Source organism: Canis lupus, chromosome 9, assembly GCF_011100685.1.
Source record: "Canis lupus familiaris isolate Mischka breed German Shepherd chromosome 9, alternate assembly UU_Cfam_GSD_1.0, whole genome shotgun sequence".
Taxonomy (NCBI): Eukaryota; Metazoa; Chordata; class Mammalia; order Carnivora; family Canidae; genus Canis; species Canis lupus.
Window position 1 is genome coordinate 53,245,673 of NC_049230.1, and position 16,726 is coordinate 53,262,398.

Sequence of the window (16,726 nt, forward strand, 5' to 3'; positions counted from 1 at the left end):
AACCACTCTCTTTTTACACCTGCATTTCACTGGTTTCATATTAACCCAGTAAATAAAACAAGTGTATCTGGAGATCTGGAAAGAAACGTAACCAGATCTTGGTGTGGCTGGAGCAGTGAGTGACAGAGGATGACGGTGGGGTGGCTGCCCTGTTCTATGGGCGGTAGGCACTAGGGAGGCAGGTTTTATAGGAAGTGGAGCATGCTGGTCAACCTAATCCGTGGATTAAGTGGAAGCCAGTCAAAAGACTTCTAATGTCATTGTATTAAGCAACACCATTAGCCTAAGGATTCTTAACATAAAAGTAGTCTTGCATATCAACAGAAATAGATAAATCCCTCCACTATGGAAAAATGGACCAAAACCATGAATAAGCAATTTATAGAAAATTTAAATTACCATTAAACTTGGAAAGCAGGCTAGCCCTGGCTAGTAATCAAAGAAATACAAGTTCTTCATCAAATTGGCAGATACATTTTTTAGAATCTAAGTCAGTGTTAAGACCTCAATGAAGTAACTCTCATAAAATACCAGTGGTTGCTGTAGAAATTGCCGTAACACTTTAGGAGGGCAACTGGAAATACAAACCATATCTTTAAATCATTCCATAACCTTTGATCCACCTCTAGGAATTACCCTGAGATCTACACCATTATTTCTATACACTGATTTTTAAATAGTAGCACAGAAAAAGAGGAGCACAAAATATCTATCAACATAAGGCAAGTTAGCAGGTGGTCCATCCATAATACAGAATATATCCATAAAGCCGTTAAAAATATTTTTAGAAAAAACTACTGGCTTGAGAACACATTCATAATAATGCTATTACAACCTGTTATATACACGGTGATCCCAATTTTGTAAAAACTGAAAAAGTACAGGAGTTACACCAAAATGTGAACAGTAATTAGCACAGGGTGGTGTGTATTAACAGTGCCATTAAAAGTAGTTAACTTGGGGTGGTGGGATTACAAACTTAAAATTTCCTTTATTTTGGGATGCCTGGGTGGCTCGGCGGTTTAGCGTTTGCCTTCGGCTTCGGGTGTGATTTTGAGGTCCTGGGAGTACCGCATCAGGCTCCCTGTGAGGAGCCTGCTTCTGTCTCGCCCTCTCTGTGTCCCTCACAAATAAATAAATAAAATATTTAAAAATAAATAAATAAATAAATAAATAAATAAATAAATAAATAAATAAATACAATTTCCTTTATTCTTTTCTATATTACGGCCTATTTCTCACAATGAATGGGGATTGTTTTTTGTAATTCAGAAAACAGTCACAAAAATAGAGAAACTGCCATCATAAATAGGAGCCAGCTGATGCTTCCCTAATTGATAATCTAACCTGAAAAAGAACTCTGGGCGCGGGGGGGGGGGGGGGGGGGGGGGGGGGGATCTCCTGGAGCTGTCCTGAAAAAACATTTGCGTGCTTCCCTCTGGAGTCCCGACCTCGTGGCCATGAGCACACAACTCTGGCAGCCCCGGCCCACACAGGAAATTAAACCAAAGTCATGAATACAGAAATGCTTTTCTTCTCCACTGCCATTTGACCTCTTCTATCAAACATTCTGCAGCATCTGGATTTGATCAAAGTTACATAATCAGGGGAAGTGGCCTGGAAAACACCTGGACTAGGCAGAAGGCGGATACCCGCCCAGGGGTGCCTGTGGATTTCAAGTCTGGGATTGAAGAGGGACTGTCCCTAACATGGAGACTGCTGCTGGGAATTTCATGTGAGGGGATGAGCCCTTTGTCAGGAAGGAAAGGGCCTCCCACAGCTTTTTGATTCAATGGACAGCAGGAAATCCAAGGCAGTCTCTCGATTTTCCTCTCCAGTTCTTGCTCCATTCCACAAATTAATGGCCAAAGCCCAAAGGGAAGTATTGCTCATGCATGCCTCTGGATCAAGACCCTGAAGTATAGCCACAGCCCAACACCAAAACCTTCCAGTCAAGTCCCAATCCAGGCTGATGTCAAAATTGACTCACAATGTATAAATGCCAAGTTCCTTGCTTCATTTCATTGTGAACTACGCTTGTCAACCTTAAAAATGATCACAGCTTACAAGGCCAACACTGAATAATGTACTTCAACCTGGCTTAATGCGAGGACTCCCTGCCAGGCCCACTGTCAGGAAGTTAGACCCCTGAAGCCCCGAGGCTTCATTCTAAAAAGATGCCCAAAATAGCTTCCCTTTTCTGCTCTTCCAGTGGATCTTTTGGCTGTTGTTTAAGTCTTGGGAGAGAAATTTCAGCATCTGCTATTATTCTCTTACTTTTTTTTAGTGAACATTTTCTGCAGCATCCTTTCTGAGTCATATCTAAATCTATTTAAGATTCATATCTTCAAAAGTGCCTCTCACTCCTTTTAAAACCCTTTTGCTATTTTAGTATAATGTTCATGAAAGGCTTCCACTCACCCATAAAACTCGGGAAAAGTCATTATTAATTAGCCAGTTAAACACCAAAAACGGTGATAGGTTTAAAAAAAAAAATAAAAAGCCTCCAAAAAGCTATGGCTCCAACCATGAGAATATCAAACTGTTTAAAAAAATCCAGTAAGGATAATGCCACAAAATTCACTGGGCCTGTGCATGTTTCACTCACTTGGATAGTATTCTAAGAAACGGCTTGGGGTCTTTAGAGCACAATTTAAAAATCGTTTTTATATGAAAGTAATCCTTTCTTAAAGTTGTGAGTCACTGATCAGAAAAGTTCACAAAAGATTCTCTGATATGGTCTATCTGGTCTAGACTTCCAGGAGCTGCCCCTGAACCCCCTCTGTGGGCCAACAGGAAGAGGTAAAATGTTCCTCAACTTCAGGGGTTCGAGGGGAGGGAGACTGCACCTCTGGGAAGTTCCTCCACCTTCCTGTAGGTGCTCCTGCCCCAGGCCACCCTCTTTTGCAGAGCAGCTCATTGGCTGCTGGGCCTTTGGGGTTGGGAGGGGAGAGGGCAGGGTGTGTCAGGCATGATAAACAGATAAACATTCCCTTTACTTTTGTTCAATTTCAATTATTTAAACCCTTGTTGCCTTATTCTTATTTCCTTTGTGGGCCTTTGACTATTACCCTCCAGTTCAAGGAATCTCTGTAATTCAGAAATCTATAAAACAGATCCCTCAAAAAAGAGGGAAGGCTTCGTGTTTTATTTCAGACTTGGTTCCAACTGATGAGATCATGCTCAGACTATTCTCAAGTCAGTATACAACAATCTCATACAACTTATAATATGAGCTTAGAGGAAAAGTATTATTTCCCATAATTTGAACTTGATGAAAGTCATTTTATCTACATCCTACATGGTCTTTTTATTTTGTAATTTACACCCTCACCCAGAGCAGTTAATGTTATTTAAAAAATAAGTTTAGTTATTAAATATGGCCTTGGTCTTATCTTCACACTCAACAAAATTTTCCCAGCACCCCAAACACTGTGTTAGCTGCTGGGAGCAGGGGTAGGGCAAGGTGGTAATGATGCAAAGAATCACCACATGACCTGTGTCCCTGTGGGAGGAACACAGCTAATGAAAACGTACACAGCCTCAATGGCAGAAGTCAGAGAGAAGACAGGCAGGCACTGCCCTGTGGACTAAATTATAAGAACAAGACACTGAGGGCCAGAAGTTGTGAAAGGACCAGCTTACTGGCATCAGGAAGGATGTGGATCCTGAACAAGATCTCGCTGCTTAGCAAGGGAAGCAGGACTAACACAGAGGTCCAAGGCTAGCCTGACACCCTGAGGCTGCTAAGGGAGGGGTCTTCATCTGTACTGTGCTGTGGCCCCTCTGGTGATGTCTGGGTATGCCTCAGGATAAAGTCTGTAAATGCAGAGAATGTGGAGGACTGCAAAGGAAAACATACTGAAATAGTCCTCAAAATCTTAAAAATTAAGATTAAGCATTGTGATACAATGCTTCTTTATTAATGCATTAAATATATGCCTCTTTGTTAACACATTAAATAACAAGATCCAGGGATCCCTGGGTGGCTCAGTGGTTTAGTGCCTGCCTTGGGCCCAGGGCGTGATCCTGGAGTCCCAGGACGGAGTCCCGCATCAGGCTCCCTGCATGGAGCCTGCTTCTCCCTCTGCCTGTGTCTCTGCCTCTCTCTCTCTCTCTCTCTCTGCGTCTCTCATGAATAAATAAAATCTTAAAAAAAAAAAAAAAAAAGATCCAGGAGTAACTGCTATCATTTCCAAGTAGTGGTATGTGTAAGCAACAATTACAACCATTAGATGACATAAAAATATCTGAGTTTTACTGGTGATGAAGTCACAAGTACCTGCTAATATTACTGTGGTTTGTTACATTCTTAAGAAAAAGTGAAACGCTAATTTTCAGTTAGAGGTTAGTGAAATAAAGTTCTAATATTTCCCCTTCCAAGGACATGGAGCCTCTGAATTCTATCCCAGATCCCAAGGGCCTTCCAGGTTAACAACTCCTACACTACAGATGTGGTTCAGTAGAACCCAAATAATCTGAACTGGAGATGGGTCTAGAAAAGAGGCTGCTATAAATTAGTCAAGAAGTCCAAATTATGCAAACTCCTTTTTAAATAGATGCAGTTTTATCACTTCTCACTTATGGGCATTATAGGCAATAAGTTAAATAGGTTTCCAGAGAAACCTCCCTTAAGAAATAAAGAGTAAAAAATAAAGTTATTTAAATTAGCCCAAGGTTTAAATATTTCCCCTGGAATCTGTTTACATTATAATGTGCCTAGCCAGTCAAGTTTAGAAAACAGAATTCTCCGTGCTAATCTCGGTCTCTATCAGCAGTCCAAGTATTAAACCTTTCTGAAAGGTACACAGTCCCCTCCTTCTATCAGAAAGCAAAAAATAAAAAGAATTCTGTTACCTTCTAAGACTCTGTTGTCAAAGAAGCCTCTAGTTCCTGGAGATGGAGCATAATAAAGAGAACACCCCACCATTTTCAACACCCCACCACCACCTCATCTCAGCTAAGTTTATACTCACATTGTAACCATTTTTCCTCCTAAATCCCCATGATTTGTTCCCCTTTACTGGTTCCCTCCACCCCCACCCCACACCCCCAGGCCTTTAATCCTACCCCACTCCACTCTGCCTCCACACTGCTACCAGAGGGGACTTTCTGAAATTTAAGACTGACCAAGTGGTTCTCCTGTTAAAATCCCATGGAGATAGCTCCTGGTAGAGGCAGAAGGGAAAGCCCAGAGCGGTCAAGTGCTTTGCAGGGTCCTTAGCAGTTTGCAGATAACATAGAAGACACTACTCCTAGCAGGTAACAGGCACTCAAAGACAGCTAGGGTTTTCATTACTACTACTACTGCAGGAGAAGTCCGTGCTCCCAAAGTGGGGGCACAAAAGGCTCTTCAGGGTCTGGTCTGGGACCAGCTTCTCCCACAACCCCTAGGTCCCCATTCCAGCCTCTCTAAACCTCTCTGGTGGTTTCCCCCACACAAACCCTGTGGCTGCATCTTATGTGCACCCTGACAAGTGCCTTTAACTCTCCCTGAAATGCCGACCCAGCTGACTCCCCCCCATCCTCTTGACCTCACTTCCTCTATGGAGCTTGACTGGTCCTTTCTCTTCCCTATCGCTTCCCCCTAGTTGACTGCTTCCCCTTCACCTTGTCAGCAAGGAAATCTGGTAAGCCTGGACTCCAGGGCCAACAAGACTTATTTAAATCTCTGTCCACCCTGTCTTGAAGTAATTAATTTCCCAGTTGCACAACAGGGCAACAATGGTGTCTACCTAGCCAGGCTGTCAGAAAGGCTCCGTGCACACTGCATGCAGGGAATTTCTGCACAAATGCCAGGTGTGGTACCTGGCCCTAGGGCCCTGCACCTTAGGGCAAGTACTCCCTCATTTATTATTGTCCTCATGACAGTGTGAACTCTGGGACAGAGCCCAGCGATCTTACCACAGTCTTCAACCCTTGCCTCCTGCAAGGCAGGGCATATAGCACCGCTGGGTGTTTACTGTAACCATCCGCTATACAGACAGAACACCCTGCACCTGTCTCAAGCAACAAGGTAAAATATTAAGTCATGACAGAAGAGTGTACCTTAATTATCTGTCAACCTGCAGTAAGAACAGCAAAAAGACAGCAGGATGAAAAGAAATGACATGCTGCCAGGGAAGCTTTTGTAAAGATCTCAGAAATGCAGTTTTTTGTTTTTTTTTTTTTTTTAATGGAATGTAAACCATGGTCAAGATACTAAAACAAGGGCAACATAGAAGTCCATTTCTCTGCACTTTCAAGAGAAACAGGATTCATTATAGTCCCAGAACAGGCACACAGCACCTCCACATACATTCTGTCGGGGGCAGGGTGGGGTGGGGTGAGCAATGGTTCCCTGAATCCCTGCACTGGCCCTGATTCAAACCATCTGCAGTGGGCCCACTAAGCATGGAAGCATTTTTATTCTGTCACAGGCCATTTGCAGCCGACTGAAAGCCTCCCCCTCTGCCTGCTGGGCCATCAGGGCCTGGGGATGGTTTGGAAAGCACTCATTTCACATTTACTGTTCTCCCCAAAAGGGTCACCAAGGACTCCTGGGTCAGTTTAGATTCGACTCACTGAAGTAAAGGGGCTACCTGATGGCAGGTAATGTCCCCAAGATGTCTCGTTAGCCATTATTATTCCTGTTGTTAATCTGAGCGAATGTGACCCAAAAAAGGTATGTGAGTTCCCAAAAGTAATGGCTAATTCTATCCATGACCCACCTTTAAATTCAATGTTAAGGTATGCAATGTCCAGTGCTACTAGCTACACTTGAAGACTGGTAAGATTGCTAAGGATTGGGTCTTTTTTTTTTTTTTTTAAAGATTTTATTTATTTATTCATGGAGACACAGAGAGAGAATGAGAGGCAGAGACACAGGCAGAGGGAGAAGCAGGCTCCATGCAGAGTCCGACATGGGACTCGATCCAGGGTCTCCAGGATCACACCCTGGGCTGCAGGCGGCACTAAACTGCTGTGCCACCGGGGCTGCCCAGATTGGGCCTTTAAAGAAAATTTAAGAGCAATGAGGTTCAAGTTTATGCAACCGACTGTAATAGAATAATAGCCAGTATTTATCTGTCGCTTACTGGGTGCCAGGACTGTGCCAAGCACTTCATCTGTACCAAACCCCACAAGCCTAGGCTGATGCTCTCTTGACTGGGAGGGCAGGAGATGGAAGAAGAGTTAAGGTTACTCCTCTACCTCTCCCTGTAGCTTCCTTGCACCAGGCTGTCCATCAGGCTGTCCATCAGTCCGTATGGCTCCCACTCAACATTTTGCACTTCTCTCTCAGAATCTGGCTTTTTCCCTTTCTCCCTTCTGGGTCTCTTCCTCTGCCTGCCTTGGGCTATCCTTCTTCGGTACCCCATACCCCTTCTCATCTGTGTTCGTTTTGGTCTCAGCCTTTCTCTGCCTCCCTCTCCTCTTTAATTCCCCACCTGCTTTTCTGTTTCCTTCACCTGTCTGTCTTCCTTGTCACTACCACCACAGACAGTAGAACAAGGCACCTATGATGTGGGTTAAGAAAGAAAGATCTGAGAGCCAATTTCAGAAAATAACAACTCTCCTCATCTGAGGGCAGAGTTAGACTCTCATGTGTTGGTAATCAGCAAGCTATTTTCCCAAATGTCTTTGGAACTATAACTTCACGAGGCAAGAAAACAAGACTGACCATAATGTGCTCTGTGTTCTTTTTTTAACCAGTAACCTTGGGCCCAGCTAAGTATGAGAAGTGACTTAATCCATGCTCTCTGAGGCTCAGACTCAGGACCTTCAGGTTATGAAACTGATGCTCTGCCAGTGGTTTGAGGAGGGCAAATTTAAGATTGACTATGATTTGGTCATTTTGAAAGCTGGGTGATGAGTACAAGGAGTTCAATGGGCTGTCTGCTTGTTACAGACTTAGAATTTTCCATAAAAAAAAAAAAAACAAATCTAAGAATTTACTTTATAAATCTTTTAACGTGTTTAATTACGATCCACTATTACAGAGAAAAAGTTAAATTCTTCCAATATCCCATTTGATCTTTAGTTCTTGTTGTATATATTTATCTTTTCCAGTTTTATTGAGATATGATTGATATAAAACATTGTATAAATTTCAGGTGTACAACATGACTTAATACATGTAGATACTGTGAAATTATCAGTTATCACAGTAAATTAACGTCCATCACCGCACAGTTGCAGATTTTTTCCTTACAATGACAACTTTTAAGATCTACTCTCTTAGCAACTTTCAAATATACAGTACTGTTAACCATAGTCATCATGTTGTACAATGTTGTCATATATTTTTAAACTTATCTGTAGACAATTTTTCCTGTTTCTATCTCAGATCAGTGATTACACTGGCAAAATTATGACGATTTTAGAACAAGGTAATGAGTAGTATAAGATGTTCGGTTTTCACATATTTGGAGCTGTGGAAATACTGCCTCTGGAGAGATTATGATACCAATCATGAACCAGTGGGATTTCTTCTTCCACAACTAAAACATTCACCATGGGCATAAGAAAGGATCAGAGAGGGGCCTGCCTGGCTGGCTCAGTCAGAAGAGCCTATTAAGTTCCAGCCCCAGGCTAGGTGTAGAGATTACACAAATAAGTAAAATTTACAGAGAGAGAGAGAGAGAGAGAGAGAGAGAGAGAGAAAGAAAGGATTACAGAAAGGGAAGATAAGATACTCATCCTCAAAACCAGTGACAGGAAGTATTCATTCTATGCATCAAAGCAAATTTGGAAACAAACTGTTCTGTTAAGAAAAACTACGGTAGGTTCAGCTCACTTCTATTGTGACTTCTGCCATTGAAGGAATTGGCTGAACAATTTAAACGAAATCTTTCACACAGATCTCCTAACTCAACGAGGGGCAGACTACTACTCAGTTGTATTTTAGAAATGAGAACACTGATGCTTGGAAAGCAATATGCCTCAGGTCAGCAGGCAAGCATGGCTGGCAACCAGGCCCAGGCCACTGGCTTTGGAGCTGCATGCCTCACTTGAGAATGGGACTTCTGCTATACCCTCACAACAGAGCCGTCTGGACCTAGGGACATCATCTCAAAGGAACCCTATGTCGGTATAAATACAAATATTTAGCATTTTATTGGTTTTTAAAACTTTCACTAGAATCATCTCCTAGATCCTCAAAACAATTCTGTAAGGTGGGCTAGAGAGAGGATGTTTGCTCTTAGAGGTAAGCAAGAAGCAGAAAAGCTGAGGAGTCAGACAAAAACTGGGATCTCCTGACTCCAAATTCAGAAGTACTTCTGAAAAGTATTTCAAAGTGAACAGGGTCTTTCTCCTCCTCTTGTCTAGAACCACATAGTGTTGGTGTGTGAGAATTAAGTGAGGATGTGTATGAAACGCTTACTGCTGAGGAGTGTCCCATCAGAAAGGCTCCACAATTTTAGCCTAACCTCAAACCAGAGGACTGGCTGGCTTTCTATTAGGTTCCTGAAAGAGTCTCACATTTTCTTTGTTACTAAACAAGGGAAGCATGTGATGACCTCAGGAAAGAGTGTTTAGAAAGAGAGCATGAGATTCTCTGAACCAGAAGTTCTAACAGTGTATCCGTGTGGCTGGCACCACATAAAGCATTTGCCAGAAAGTTAACTGCTGAAAAGAAGCATTTAAAAGCGGGCCCTTAAAATAAAATTTGAAAGTTCAAGAAGAGTTCACTTCACAAGATATTAAATTTTGATTCCACACTACAGAACTAGCATGTTCATGTACAACAGTCACGCATGATGTATGCAAAATACAAACACGATGAAAGAAAAGTAGGAAAAACAGCAAATTCAGACGGCTAGTGTTCATATTTTCTTCCACATCTGTAAGGAGAAGGAATAATCAGAAAATTCAGTGTTTGAAGTAGACCTAAGGTTGTAAAGCTAAATGTGGTCATGGTGAAAGATGCTTCTATAAACATACATTTTTACAGAGTTGTAACACAAAATTCAAATACTATAAATACTTATTATGTGCATAGAATATTTCCAGAAGGATACAGGAGAAACTCTGAGTGTCTCTGGGTATAGCGAATCTGGATAGGATACAAAGTACTTTTCACAAAATACCTTTTAGAATTTTTTTATCAAGTACAGCTATCTTAATACATGTTTAAAATTTTTATTGGTAAAAATAATCCTATTGGTAAAGATAATCATTTTTTTTCAGTATTAGTTTTCTAGAAAAGTGTTTCTTGAAGATACTATTTTAACAGCCACAGAGAGTGCCAAAGGTCACAGTTACAGTTGGTAAAGCACAACACATAAAACTGGGCTCTTTAGAACCAGACAGCATGTCAAATCCCGACACCACCACTTGCCTGAGGCCCTGTGACCTCAGATAAGTTTCCTAACTTTTTCCTAACTTTTTGTTTTTGGTGACTTAGAGTCTTCATCTATTAAATGGAATTAACCACAGGGCCATCATGAGAAACAAGCAAACCAAATCATACAGAATGCTGAAACAAAGCTGGGCATACAGTAAGTATTTAATTTATGCCGAAACAAAGCTGGGCATACAGTAAGTATTTAATTGTTTCTTTGACAGCCAGGCCTGGGTAGCAAGTAGATGTGTGATCAAGTTGCATTTAAGGTGGAATCCTCTTCGACAGAATGGAAAACTTGATCATATTCAATTCTCTCTGTGGCCTGAGCTGCCTGAGCCCTGAGTGGGTGTCAATAAACAGTGATTGATTGATTTAGGATGTCAGTAAAAACCGAAAGGCTGGATTACTTATCCAGATGTTGGCAACTGTTCTCCCCAAGAGACTAATAGCACATCCAGTCTTCAAGAAACAATTACTAAATTCTCTATACTTACAAAAGAGTAATTCCATTTACTTTCTCCAATTAAATATACCAACAAAATAAGGGAAAGTCAGTAAAAAGAAAAAATTCCTACAGTGATTCCTTCCTACAGGCAGCTTTAATCAAGGTAGTCAGTGGTACCAGAGCTGGGGATTTTTTTGAGACTTGGGAGGCTACATTATTATTTCAAGACAGGATGGAGGAAAATGGAGTAAAACATTTTAGATTAGATTCCTCCCGACAAGCCCCAATAATTAAAGCAGCCAGGTCAACACTAAATCTCCAGTTTACCCCCAAGAAAACAATATCACAGCTCTGCTATGACCTAAACTTTCCTCTAGCTCTGCAGCTACAAAAGTCTGCTCATATACTCCGCCAAAGGAGTCCATCTGCAAAATGGAGATGATAATGCCTAACACTAACTCGATACAGATGTAAATGAGAATGTGTTCAGAATTCTGAGCAACTTGGAAAATAAGCAACAGATTAACTGAAGATGATTTTGGCTGCTTTAGATGCCAACTTTTAGGGACAAATAAACTGTCTCCTCCTTCCAAATGCTGGATTTTGTGGGCCTGCTCCAAGGGAAGGGGACATCCCAAACAGGGAAGTGATCGATGTACATACACATACTGTGGCAGCAGAGGCAAACAGGTTTTACCTACCTCACTGGTGCTTAAGGTTTAAGCTGCTTCTGTGACTCTAGGCAGGCCCTCAAGTTAAAAAGTAAACAAAACAAAACAAAACAGTGCCCAGTGAGGATTGTGGGGTGAAAAAAAAAAAAAGTTGTAAGGAAGAGAAGTTAACCATTTATGAGGCCTCCGTTTATTCTCTTTCATTTTCAAAAGAAAAACATTAGAACTTCATGGCACTATAGCAGAAATTCTACTTGTTCTAAAATGAGCTTTAAGTTTCTTTTCCTATTTTAAGTCCTAAGTGAAAACAACAGAGAAATGCCAGCAGGATTACGTCTGGGATGACCAGTCCCTAAGTCACATCGATTTCAGGTCCACTCGAAGTTACAAAATGACGACGCACCGTCCCCAGTTCACTTTTTTTCAGTTGTTACTGGCACAGGAAAGGAAAGACAACAGGAAAGATGAACACAGAGATGAGAGAAGCAAAGCAGAATGGAAAGAAGGCAAAAGTAAGATGCGCCTGGCTCTGCACTTTATGGAGCGAACTTAACATGAGGCTCCCCTCCCCCAAGTACTTGGTACTCATTCACGAAGCCTTCCTAAAATTTGTAAATTTCGCTTCCCCCGACTCTCCCCGAAAAGGAAGAATTCCTAAGACCTCTGCGTGGTCTATAGATAACACTGGGCTGGGGGTTGTGGGAGTGGGGTGTGGGGTACAAAGATTGCTTGAACTTCGTATCCATAAATGGTAGAGCCGTATTCCTTTGTACACGATCCTTAACGAAAGTCACATGTTTCACAAACACGGGTCGACCTTTTTGACACATAATTCCCAATTAACGGTAAAAATTCCACAACGTGGGCTCACACGGCCGTTCGGGCCTGTAGAGCGCACTTTCTCAAACTTTCTCGGGAAGAGCCCCGGGGCTGGGGGCCCGGCGACACAGCCATCCTGGCGTGGCTCTCCCGGGGTTAGGGCGCGGGGACCGGAGCCCCACACCCTCCCGCTCCGCCCGCAGCGCCCAGGCGCGGTCGCAGGACACAGAAAGAGCAAGAGAGGGAGGAAGGGAGAGAAAGGGAAAGGGAAGGGAGGGCGAGGGCGAGGGCGAAGGCGAGGAGGGAGGGAGCGCGCGCGCGCGCGCGCGGGCGCCGCCCGGGAAGGCCCGACCGGAGGCCCCGAGGCCTCCTCGACCCGCTCGCTCCCGCCTGCCGGCGCTTACCTTCCAGGTAACAACTGGAGGAGGAAGAGAGCCCCTTCTTGGATTTGCAGCCCACCAACTTCAAGCAGATCTCCAACATTTTCGCGTGCCGGCGGCGTGGGGGCCGGCACCCCCGGGCTCGCTGCGCCGCGCCCTCAGGTCCGGCGCGCCCCGCTGGCCCCGCGCGCCCTCCCGCGCCCCGGCGGCCCCGCCACGCCGCCTCGCCGCCGCCCTGCGCGCCAGCCCATGGCCGCGGCCGCGTCTCCGTCTCCGCTCGGGACGCGCCTGTTAACAAAGGGCCCCGAGCCCGGCCCGCGAGGCCCGCCCCCGCCGCGGCTGCAGCCGCCGCCTTAACCCCCTCGGCGCCGCGCCGGCCGGCCCCAGTCCTCCCGGCGACCGCCAGGCCCACCCCGGCCTTGGCCCTCTGCCGAGGCCCAAAACCAACCCGGGGACGGGTTCTGTGTCAACAGAGGGGCTGTTTTTAGGTACAGCAATGAGTGGTTCTCAACGATGGCAAGTCCTAATGGCCCAAGACAGACTGGCTACTCGAGCTGCCGGGGGCGCGGGCCTACTTAGCACCACCTTTGGAAACTCGAGCATCTCTGTGGCGAGATGCCCCCAACCTGCGCGGCTTAAAGCCGAACCACGCTGGTGCGAGGGGCTCTGGCAAACCATGTGTCGCAAAAATGCTGGCGAATAACGCAAATTCCTCTGCAGTTACCAATACTGGTCTCACTTATGTTCACTGAGTTGACAGTGATTAAGGCTAACTCAGTGGGTGTATAAAGAATGAATAATCAGAGAGCTAGAGCCCACATGACAACCTCACAGGTATTTAAGACATTAGTTAAATCATACATTCAGACTAGGAGGTGGCTGGAAACGGAAGAGAGATCGGTTTGAATTAAAACATAATTTCTGATTATATGTAAAGGAAATTCAGCTTCCACGAAGACCCATCAGAGAGGCAGGGCCCTCATCCCTGCTTGGCCTTATTTTCTTCAACTGGAAACTTTTTTCCCTTGTTTGGTAAGTGCCACAGGCACCATTATTTAAAACTCATTTCATGGCTGTAGAGGGCTGAAATCTTTAGAACTCTGGTTAGGACTGACAATATACATTATTATAACAAAAAATAACAATAATCACAATAGTTAATATTTGGCACAAAGCCAGAAATCTAGATGGATGGGAAGTAACAGGGAACCCAATAAACCAAATAATCAAATGAAAATCAGATATACTTCAATAACAATAAGAAAAGTTATTTATTTAATAAAGAGTGTCAGATAACTGCAACAGAGAGAAAAGTTAATGTAGCTCACGTATTAGAACAGATGAATAATGAGAGGATGTGTACTGAGGATGTGTCCTTAGTGTGTGTCAGACACTTAAGAGAAACATGGTCCATTCATCATAACACTGCATTTGCGTAATGATCCTGTGAGGAAAAGAGATTATCCGGATTCTTCAGGTAAAAACCTGATGGTCAAAGAAGTCAAGCAACCTGCCCAAGGCACCATAGTTGGAAACTAACTCTGCTTTGCCAGTTCCAAGAATCAGGCTCCTGATCAGTGGATTACACAGCCCCCTCCCATCAACAGTAAATTTCAAATAGATTAAAGCCTTGGATTTCTCTATTTTAGGTTAAATAGCTAACATCATATATACCAGAGGAAGTGCTGGTTTATTTAGAGACCCTTGACTGTGAGTGGTCAACCCCAGAAGGCAAAGCTGGACTCATTTGTTGTACTTTCCAGGCTATTCTATAACAACAAAAATCTGGATATCTTAGAATGGCTAAGTAACAAGATCTTCATGTAGATCTGCCAAATATAGCATATAAAAATTCACAACTGGACTGGACATGACTAGTGTATATCACAGGAGCTCTCAGCCAGAGCATCATCAACTTTTCACAAGTGTCCTACCAAATTCTGATCAATGTACAAAATGTGTTTTTACTGCAACTGAGTGGACCAATATGCATGGTTAGTGCTGTGCTACCAGCTCAGGCCTCATTAGTACCCAGGAAGGCACAAGCTGGGAAGCAAGTACACAGTTCCCACCACCTGGAGACACAAGTGACAAGTGTACTAACAGTGGGTGCTTATCTAGGTTCTCCGAGGCACTGTCATTCTGCTAGAGAGCCCACAGGTAGTGACTGCTGATTTGTTTAGTGTTGTTTTAAAACTTTCAAACTCCAAGGCTAAAGCCAAAAATAAAATTCAAAGGGTGCCACCAATACAAACTGAAAAATACAGCATCTGTTTTGGTGCCATTTTGGAAAGCTCAAGGGCTCTGGACCAAACTATAATAAAGTTTGTCATTGATACAACACTTCAGATTTAAAGAACTAGATCCAAATTGACAGGTTATGGCCAAGGATTGTACATTGATAGGCATTTTTGTGGTTTTAACCATATCCTTGAATACTATCAGTTAATATAGGCCCAGATATTTGTTTGCATGTCCTGTACTTTATAGTGGATATAAGTTTATTTTAAAAAGCTAATGAGGGATCCCTGGGTGGTGCAGTGGTTTAGCGCCTGCCTTTGGCCCAGGGTGCAATCCTGGAGACCCAGGATCGAATCCCACATCGGGCTCCCGGTGCATGGAGCCTGATTCTCCCTCTGCCTGTGTCTCTGCCTCTCTCTCTCTCTCTCTCTCTCTCTCTGTGACTATCATAAATAAATTAAAAAAAAATAAAAAGCTAATAACTATTACCAATATTCTCTTTGTGAGTCTACAATGACCTTATCCTAAGTCCTCCTAAAATGAGTAATGCTTATAAACTGTGTCCAAATCTTTTAAAATTTAGTTATAAAACCATGCATCAACAGGTCTGGCAAAACAATGAATTAGCAACAACGAATACTGAAAATTCTGCCAAACTGTACACTACCATATCAAACTATTCTTTCCAGATCCAGCTTTTGATGGTTTTGAAACTGATTTGCAAGATACAAAAAGCACTGTTATACGCAAATAAAGAAGAACTTCAAGCTTCTTCGAATGAAAAAAGGCCCAAGAAAGCTTCCCCTTAAGCAACCTTAAACCCACAAGGCATTAACTTAAACAAGCAAATAAATGAAAAAGACTGTGAACTAACTTGTTTGCTCCTTTGCATTCAGTTTGAGAAAGAAACAGATGTTTAATAAGTGCCTGAAATGTTCCAGGCACAAGAGTCACAACAATCCCATGAAGTTTGTGTAGTTTAATTCCATTTCATAGGTAAGGAAACTTGATGAAGCCGGGAGATGGTTCTGTCCAAATCCACACAGCCTGGAAGTAGTATGGTCCAAAGCCCCTGACCTTTCTAAACCGGCACATAATTTTCAATTTAAGTGAAAGGATAATATGAGCAAAGCTAGAGGATGAAATAAAAATAATTAACTGTTAGAATGTTTTAAAAGAAAACAATTCAGAGAATTACAACTATTTAACAGGCGCCCTCATGGACAACTTTTTTTTTTTTTTTTTTTTAAGATTTTATTCATTTCTTTGAGAGAGAGAGAGAAAGCACAAGCAGGGGGAATGGCAGAGGGAGAGGGAGAAGCAAGCTCCCTGCTGAGAAGAGAGCCTGATGTGGGGCTCCAACCCAGGATCCTGGATCAAGACCTGAGCGGAAGGCACACACTTAACCAAGTGAGCCACCCAGGTGCCTCTAGACAACCTATCTTGAATCACCTGGGGCACCTCCTTAAAATGCAGACTCAGGGCCAGGTGCCTGGGTGGTTCAGTTGGTTAAGTGTCCAACTCTTGGATTCTGCTCAAGTCATGATCTCAGGGTCATGGAAGCCCACATTAGGCTCCCCACTGGGCTGGAGCCTGCTTGCGGTTCTCTCCTTCTTCCTCTGCCCCTCCCCTCGTTCATGCACACACTCGCATGTGCAAGCTCTCTATTAAATAAATAAATAAATAAAATAAAATACAGACTCTTGGTTCTCTTTCTAGCCCTTTAGAATAAGAATATGGAATGGGCTGTATTTTAAGTTCCCCAGATGATCTGTGTGCATACTTAAGGTTGAAAACCACTGTTTTAGAAGAGAAAAGAGTTGCTTCTTGTTTTCACTGGAAA

The 16,726-nt window shown here is 43.2% G+C and overlaps 1 protein-coding gene and 1 long non-coding RNA gene across 3 annotated transcripts in view; one reads left to right on the forward strand and one right to left on the reverse strand.

Annotated features, from left to right (window-relative positions):
- ABL1 (ABL proto-oncogene 1, non-receptor tyrosine kinase) overlaps window positions 1-16,726 on the reverse strand; it is a 143,559-nt gene that overhangs the window by 35,575 nt on the left and 91,258 nt on the right. The window contains exon 1 of one of the 2 annotated variants that reach the window (XM_038549020.1): window positions 12,667-12,817. The exons of the other annotated variant lie outside the window; for it this stretch is intronic. Coding sequence (XP_038404948.1) covers window positions 12,667-12,745 — 79 coding nt within the window. The 5' untranslated portion in view covers window positions 12,746-12,817. Of the gene's footprint in view, window positions 1-12,666; window positions 12,818-16,726 lie in introns of those variants that run through there. 2 annotated transcript variants of the gene reach the window in all.
- Window positions 13,010-16,102, forward strand: LOC119873357. Its single transcript, XR_005364895.1, has 3 exons — window positions 13,010-13,476; window positions 13,580-13,674; window positions 15,573-16,102. It is a non-coding gene; the product is annotated as an uncharacterized LOC119873357 (long non-coding RNA).